The sequence below is a fragment of the Protobothrops mucrosquamatus genome, unplaced genomic scaffold (assembly GCF_001527695.2).
Source record: "Protobothrops mucrosquamatus isolate PMUCROS unplaced genomic scaffold, P.Mucros_1.0 scaffold993, whole genome shotgun sequence".
Taxonomy (NCBI): Eukaryota; Metazoa; Chordata; class Lepidosauria; order Squamata; family Viperidae; genus Protobothrops; species Protobothrops mucrosquamatus.
This window is the reverse complement of record NW_015387232.1, coordinates 280,178-288,585: the sequence shown is the minus strand read 5'-3', so window position 1 is coordinate 288,585 and position 8,408 is coordinate 280,178. Positions and strand designations below refer to the sequence as shown.

Here is an 8,408-nt window from a genome sequence, read left to right as displayed (position 1 = left end):
GAACGCCAGAAGCCTCGCGCAAGTGGGGGAGGCCTGGCGACGCTGCGCCCTGCCGGGGGCCGGATTAAACCGGGCCGCGGGCCATTTATACGGTACTTGTTAATACCGTATACACCAGACATGTGTATACGGTACTTGTTATATTGGCGTATAACACGCACACATCATTTGCCCCCTATTTTCAGGGGGAAAAAGTGCGCGTTATACGCCAATAAATACGGTATATAGCTATAGGAGGCTTATGTAGATGCCCTGCAGGAGATCCAGGAATCAGAGAGAGAAAGAGGCTATGGGAAATACCTTCGCCCAGGTAGTGCTTTAGCTTCTGACCGTTCGGACAGCTGCTGTTAACACGGCTAGCTCAGACAGCTTTGAGGGGTTAACTTTGTTTATTGTGTGCATAGCCACAACAATAATGTTGTTTGGATTATGAATTTAACACTAATCCATAAACCAGTGTTTCTCAACCTTGACAATTTTAAGGCATGTGGACTTCAACTCCCAGAATTCCACAGCCAGTATTGCTGGCTGTGGAATTCTGGGAGTTGAAGTCCCCATGCCTTAAAATTGTCAAGGTTGAGAAACTGCCATAAACCGATGACCTTAGCAGAAAACAGCATGGGCCTTCTGCTGTATGATACCATTCGGGTATTTGAAATGTGCTCTCTTAGCCACCCTTTTCACCTGTCTTTTCAAAGCCAAACATTCTCATTTTTAAACATCTCTCTTCACAGAAAAGATCATCTTCACAAAAAAAAAAAAAAGCCTCCCCGGAGTCAGTGGCCACTGTTTTTGTATTGCTGCCAAGCAATTACGTGGACTTGTTCATATAGTCACCAGAAGCCAAGGTTCTTTGGAAAGAGTTTTTTATTTTTACCCATCTTGAGATTCTTTTCGCACATAACACTACACAATCTTCCCTTACCATTGCTCTGGATTTATTAAAATCCACTTTTCTGAAGTTCAGAATACATTTCGGAATAGTTTTAGCTTCAGTTAAAATCCAGAACTTCAGCATTAGTCGCTTCCCTCACTCCCTCTACTACTTGCTCTTTCCTCGTCTGTCTTTTTGAAACAGAGTTAAACCATCATTTATTTTAAAAAATACTTAAGAGAATTTGATGTAGCAGTGTGACTCATGAACAACGCTAAGCCGTAGCCGTATATTGCAATGCACAATGTGTGTGTTGGTGAACATGCTATACTATACTATGCCAAGCCAAGCCACACTTAAATGTTATCCCTATTGCGATAAATAAGGCTCGAAAATAAGCAAGTTTAAACTGGTACGATCGTAGTTTCTGTCTTTAAATCTTTCAAAACTCACTTGAATGAACTGAAAATGATGCCCATAAACAACTTAAAACAGTTCTAGCACCCTCAAATTAAAAAAAAAAATCACCCTTTCATAAAATCCCAAAATTGGGTGGTTTATTCTGCCTGCTACACTGAAGTCTAAGTACAATTATTTATTCAAGAATAAGCCTGCACAGAACGCAACCTGTACAATTCAAATGGAGCTAAGAACAGCCTGCCTTGCCTAGAGACACAATTTTCACTGTAATCAGAGCAGGGTGCAATAAAGAAGTCCTGCTGAAAGATTGCCACCTTCTATAAAGCTCCAATACATAATGGCTGTGAAAAGAAATATAAAACCTATGCTGCCTGCACTCTGCTATTCCTCTTAGGAGTAGTAGTCACACCTGGAAAATGCTTTTCAAGACTAGCTGGACTTTCTATCTGCTTGTTCTGCAGGACTCCAGTCATCAGTAAGGAAATGCAAAATCTACTGATCAACTTTTTTTTTAATTGCCAGTTTTCTCCACCTCTGCTCCTGCTGCTTTATTAGGAATGCTACATTCTTTGCAAAAATTGGAATAACGTTTAGGTATCCCCCGTCACATTCAAAGCCTTCCAGATTCCTTTAACCTTTTGCCAGGTAAAACAGAGGAGAAAGCACCTCTTGAGGGAAAAAAAAATGGAAGTAAAAAAATATATATCCCTGATCGTCCTTTGCAATTGCACCATGAGGATCTCTTAAGTTCACACATATAATGACAATGAATTGTTCAATAGCTCCTGCATGGCAATATGGAAACTCACTGACTGCGAACGACATGTTTGAGAAGAACTCCAGAACATTCTGTTGCCTCTCTGGGCTAAAGCAATACCATGCAGCTCTAAATGGTTGCTGGAATTGGGTATGTCTAGTTTAACGAAGAGAAGGACAAGGGGGGACATGATAGCAGTGTTCTAATATCTCAGGGGCTGCCCCAAAGAAGAGGGAGTCAAGCTATTCTCCAAGGCGCCTGAAGGCAGGACAAGAAGCAGCGGATGGAAACTACTCAAGGAGAGAAGCAACTTAGAACTAAGGAGAAACTTCCTGACAGTTAGAACAATTAACCAGTGGAACAAACTGCCTCCAGAAGCGGTGAATGCTCCAACACTGGAAGTTTTTAAGAAAAGACTGGACAGCCATTTGTCTGAAATGGTATAGGGTTACCTGCCTGAGCAGGGGGTTGGACTAGATGACATCCAAGGTTCCTTCCAACTTTATCATTATTATCATTATCAAACTTGATTAATGCTTTAAAAACCTTATAAATCAGCCTTTATTATTATTATTATTATTATTATTATTATTATTATTATTATTATTATTATTATTATTATTATTACTACTACTACTACTACTACTACTACTACTACTACTACTACTACTACTACTATAATAAAAATTATCTCTCAAACTGGATACAGTTTGAGGGAACAAGCCTGTCAGTTGGATCAGCAGTTGCTTCCAGTTTAGACAATTTACTTCCAGAAATTCCCCTCCCCACCACCACAGAGAATAGCATAATCTGGAGGAGATCACACAGGCCTGTGTGATCTCCTCCAGATTATGCTATTCTCTGTGCATTATTTCTGATACAAAAAAAACCTATGCCTCTATCTAAATCGTCTATAGGCCCCGAGGGCTGGCTGAGAATTGAAGCCCAAGAGAGAGCTGGTGTAAAATTATCACCTAGGTAGAGCGTGGACGCCTGTCAAAATTTATATTCAGTCTTTAGGGAGCCAGAAATTGCAGGAACTGCTTTCAATCCAGTCTTGGCCCAAGTCTTTTTTTTTCTGACAAATAACTGCTTCCCAAGGGAGGAAGGGAAAAGTAGTCACATGGTGGACCAGTGAACGATAAAAAAGAGGGAGAGCTGATATATCAAAGATGGACAGAGTGAGGAATAACGAGTAAGAGAGAAGAGGCTACAGCTAGAAATCCCAGATATTTTTTTTGGCCAAATATAGGTTACAACTAGATAGACATAACAGTCCAGGAAAAAAAGAAAAAAGAAATCTGGCTGAATGCTTCCAGTCTCCCATTCTTGCCCCAAATTTACCTCGGGGGCTGTTGGGGGTCGTTTCGGTTGGTTTGAGGCAGACGTCTGTGTAGCCGGCGGTGACTGCGATTCCGGCGGCTGAGCTGTCGAGGCATCGGTACTAGAGGCAAAAACAAAAAAAAAAGGCCCAGAAATAAATAAATTTAAAAAAACAAAACAGTTAAACAGTGTAAGCTTGAAAATGGGTACAGACGCCCTCAATGGCTTCTGTCCCGCCTTACCTCTTTGGGTCTGGCTGTTCCTGCTTGCTTGCCCATCCTGTCCCGTCTTTCGGCACTAGTGAGACGTTGGGGTCATTGCCTTTGTTCTCTGCTTTTAAGCTTGGCAGGTTCGCAGGGGGTGGCATGCGTCGGGCAATGGCAACCTTACCGAGACTCTGCAAGCCATGGCGGGGGGTTACTGCAGGGAAGCGGATTTCAAAGGTTAAATGCAGCCCTGAGACAATCTCGGAGCAGTTTGACTGTCCCGATTCACACCAATTGTCAACCGGACTTCTGTCAATCCCCCGTTAACCGGCTGCGATAAAGTGACAGCTGCTCAGGGCGCTGCGAGTACCATCAGAGTATCAGAGATAAAAGCAGTTTCATCATGGCAGCTGCCTCCTCCTTTGAGAGCAGGACGGGGAAGAAGACACACGCGGGCCGTTTTACCTGTGGGTTTCTGGATCTCTAAGGACTTGCCCTTGTACGTATCAAACAGGTTGAGCGACGAATACTTTTTTCCATCCTTCCCCTTTGCTGTTTGCCCCAAACGATCTGACATTGCGCTGTAAGGTCATTGAGTACGATGGTTCCTCCTGGCTCCCCGCGAAACGTGCCTAGGTTGGACCAGGAAGAAGGAGACTAAGAGGAAGAAGACAGCAGCAATGTTGCTTTTACCTTTCCCCATCAATCAGCAGCTATTAAATTTAGTAGCCAGTTGACACAAGCAGTGCCAGCTAATAAGGCTAAGGCCAAATTAACACGGGCCGAGGACACCAAAGCTTAAAAAGGACACCGATGATGCCCTTTCTTCTGAAATCATTCTAAAATGCAGATCACCACATTGGTGGGAAGTGGCGCCATAAATGTGGCCTGGGGGTGCCCTATTCCCTTGAACTGGCACTTGATACAAGGCTTTTCCTTACACAACACTGAGGCTTGTCGTGACAATGCCCAATTCTTGATATCCATTTGAGGGAAATATAATTAAACACGTTTATATGATTGCCCATCTCACTGAACGTGACTCGGTGGTATATAACCAACAATTAAAACGACGTCACAACTATTGAAACACTTTAAAAGTAAATAGACTGTGGGAGAACATCCAATCTAAACACAATATAGCCATCATGTAGGTTCCCCAAGGGATCCCCAAGGTTGCTGGAAGAATCACATTGTGAGGGCCATCTGAAAGGCTAAAAGGGATGGGGTTAACCCATCCTGGAAGAGAGAGGTGGGAACCCCAACAATAAAGGTACATTGTCTCCGTCCTGCCAGATGGAACTCCTTAGCAGACAAGAATCACAATAAACGCTTCCTGCTAGACGATGAGGCAGGGAGATATGATTGGTGGTCCTTTAAGTAATGAGGACCTGTAGGGCGTCAAAGGTCAGAACCAGCATCTTGAATTGCACCTAGCAGCATATTGGCAGCCAACGCACAGCTCACAGAACGTAGGTGTGACTTGTGCTGTCCCTAAAGGCATACAAGTGTGCAGCCACATTCTGCACAAATTGAAACTCCTGAATACTCTTCAATGGCAGCCACATGTATTGTGTTTCCCTGAAAATAAGACCGGATCTTAATTTTTTTTTTTTGGCCTCCAAAAGAGGCACCAGGTCTTATTTTCGGGGTAGGCCTTACCTCACCTTCGGCAACGACAGCCCCACCCGGCCGGTCCACTTTTTCTGGTGCCGAAGTTCTACAGCTGCATTTGGGCCTGCATTTTGCAGTCAGGCCTTTCCAGGCCTCAATAGCTAAGTACCAAGCTAAGGATTCAATCCATAGCTTGGTGCTCGGCTGCGCGCGCACACACACACACACAGTTTCCCCAAAAATAAGACTAGGTCTTATTTTCGGGGTAGGCCTTACCTCAGCGTCAGCACCGACAGCCCCACCCAGCTGGTCCACTTCTTCTGGGGCCGAAGTTCTGCAGCTGCATTTGGGCCTGCATTTTGCAGTCAGGCCTTTCCAGGCCTCAGCAGCTGAGTACCAAGCTCTGGATTCAATCCATAGCTTGGTGCTCGGCTGCTGAAGTCTTGCAGTCTGCAGTGGCCTTCCGGAAAGCCCTGGGACTGGGAAACGCAGGCCTGGCTGCAGAAGAGGCCTCAGAAGAAGAAGTGGGCCGGCAAGGGGAGGCCTGGCTGCAAGCTAAGTGGGTGCGGGATGGGTGGGGCAGCTCCACACCCCCACCCAGCTTGATTTTTAGGTGGGTGCCTCGCCCCCAAACTAGGACTTATTTTTGGGATAGGGCTTATGTTAGGCCCACCCCCAAAAATCAAGCTAGGGCTTATTGTTGGTGTGGGCCTTACTTTCGGGGAAACTCGCTAGTTTGCATTGTAGCAATCCACTTTGGAGGTGACTAGGGTGCGAGTGACTGTGAGCAGAACCCCATGGTCCACGAAAGAGTGAAATTGGCGCACAACCTAAAGTCAGGACTGCCACCTACTCCTTGAGCAGGAGTCACAAGTCTAGAAAGAGACAGGTAGTCCTCGACGTACAACGTCGATTGGAACCAGAATTTCCATCACTAAGCAACGTAGTCGTAGAGTATGGCCATATTACTTAGTGAGGGCAATCCTTTGCAGTCCCGGTTGCTGTTAACATAGTCATCATGTGGGGCCACAACTTCCTGCCAGCTTCCCACAACCAGGTTAGTGGGGAAGCCGGTAGGAAGTTGTGTCAAGTGGTTTGGAAACAGGCTGGCAGGCAGGCAAGAGGCTGCTGTGAGGCAGGGAAGGGTGCAAGGGTGCCTGGCAAGGCTGAGGGATGGTGTGTCGGAGGAGCCTCGGGGGTGGGGGAGGGGAGGAGTGTGTGTGAATGGCCAGTGCAAGTGCAGAGAGGCTGGGGAAGGATGTGCAGGTGGGAGAGGCTTAGCTCAGTGATCTTCCTTGTTGGCTTCCCCAGCACTTCCTGGTCAATGAACAAAATGATTTTAACTCGAGGACAACCAGTAATGAAGGAAGGCAAAATAGACGTGTCCCAGGACGAGGTTGCAGGATCCAATCTGGGTCTGTCACCGGGACGAGAGTTTTTGCCTTCCGAGCTTTCGGACTCGTGCTGGAGCCCCCATCCTCGGGGAGCTTCTCTAGCACATACAACTTCAACAGGCACCATATACATCCCCCCACACAGAACGGCACACACTCTGCTTAGAGGGATGTTCCCTGAGGATGGGGGCTCCAGCACGAGTCCGAAAGCTCGGAAGACAAAACCTCCAGTCCCTGCGACCGACCCAGATTATATCCTGTAACCACCAGCAATTTCTTTGGTATCCCATTTTACTCCACCCATGTGCCTTATCAAAGAAAATTCTAGTCTAGAAAATTTCACTTAAAAGAATAAAATAAGCATTGTTGTGTGGCCAAATCCTAACCCCCACCCCACCCCAGGGCAACCACATTCCTTCACTATCCTCCTTTCCAGCTCCGTTCTCTGCATGCAGGGCAACAAAAAGAGGTTTGTGGGATTAAAACATAATAATAATCATCAATCCGACCTTCCAACTTCTTGTAAAAAAAAAAAAAAAGATCTCTCAAAGTTGGAAGGTCAGATTGAACTTTTTTGTCCCACAGGCTTCTTTAATCCAAGCCTCGGAGAAAAAAAAGAGGGGGGGGGGGAAATCCAAAATCCAAATCCAGAATTCTCTCCATTAAAAGAAAAGAAAAAAATTAGTCACCAAAACTTTCCATAAACCCAAAAAAATATGTCAATGTTACAACCCTAAGCCAAGGGGTAACAATTTCCCTCTTCATTCAGCGCTGCAGGAAAGTGAAAGTTAAAAAGGAAAGTCACTCTCATCTATAGAGAAACGGCAAACCGCAGCCATTTTTTTCCCCTCATTTCAACTTAACTTTAAAGAAGATGTTAATAAATTGAGTTAAAGTCTTAAGTTACTCAAGTCCAGTTTCCCCTGGTCAGTTCCGTCTGCTTATTATTTGCTCACAATTCTCTGTAATTCGCAGAAGTGGAGGCAACGACTGGCTTTGTTCCCAAAAAAAGGGAACAAAGGCGCTTGGGAGACTCCGGAGGAGTACCCAATTTCGCTCTCCCAAGATTGAACTTTTTTGTCCCACAGGCTTCTGTTGCTGCCCTGCATGCGGTGTCGGAGAGCAAGCCGGAGAGCAGGTTAGTGAAGGGATTCTTTGGGGAAGCAAGGGGAGATGGGGAAGGGGCTGCTCCGGCCGCCACCTCACTCCGCCAGCATCAGGGCTTTACAGGCCGGGCGGCCAAGGATACTGTTGGGGCTTTGTCCTCCACCCCCCCCCACTAAGCCTCACTTAGTGGCCGCAGCACGGGTGCATCGCTCAGCCTCCTGCTTTGTTGCGACGGCGAGTAAGGAGGAGAATCAGCTTCGTCCTTCATCCCCCACCGGCTCGCTTACTAGCCACGGCACGGGTGCATTGCTCAGCCTCCTACTTTGTTGCGGTGGCGAGTAAGGAGAAGAAGCGGGCCGGCGATCCTGCATGGGGCTGCTGGAGCCGCCGTCGCAAGGCCAGGCAGTTGTCAGCATGTTGATACGGGGCCCTCTGTCAGCCGGTCAGGGGCGTGTGGGGCAGCGCCGCACTCCCGCCTCACTTCATCCTCAACCCCCCCACCTCATGTCAACAGCAAGCAGACAGAATGGGCGGGGGGCCAGCTGCACAGACTCTTAAGTAGGGCTTATTTTCGGGGTAGGGCTTATATTGGCACTGGTGTGAAAATTGGGCTAGGGCTTATTTTCGGGGTCGGTCCTATTTTCGGAGAAACACGGTATAAGAGCTAGGGGCTGCAACTCAAGCCGTCCGGTTATGCTGTTATACCACTAAGA

The 8,408-nt window shown here is 46.5% G+C and overlaps 1 protein-coding gene across 1 annotated transcript in view; it reads right to left on the bottom strand.

The window, feature by feature from the left end:
- PRRC2A (proline rich coiled-coil 2A) overlaps window positions 1–4,192 on the bottom strand; it is a 41,124-nt gene extending 36,932 nt beyond the window's left edge. The window contains exons 1-3 of the mRNA XM_029284828.1: window positions 4,046–4,192; window positions 3,617–3,794; window positions 3,396–3,495 (exon numbers count right to left, since the gene is read on the bottom strand). Coding sequence (XP_029140661.1) covers window positions 3,396–3,495; window positions 3,617–3,794; window positions 4,046–4,157 — 390 coding nt within the window. The 5' untranslated portion in view covers window positions 4,158–4,192. The remainder of the gene's footprint in view (window positions 1–3,395; window positions 3,496–3,616; window positions 3,795–4,045) is intronic.
- Between the last annotated feature and the right edge of the window lie 4,216 nt (window positions 4,193–8,408).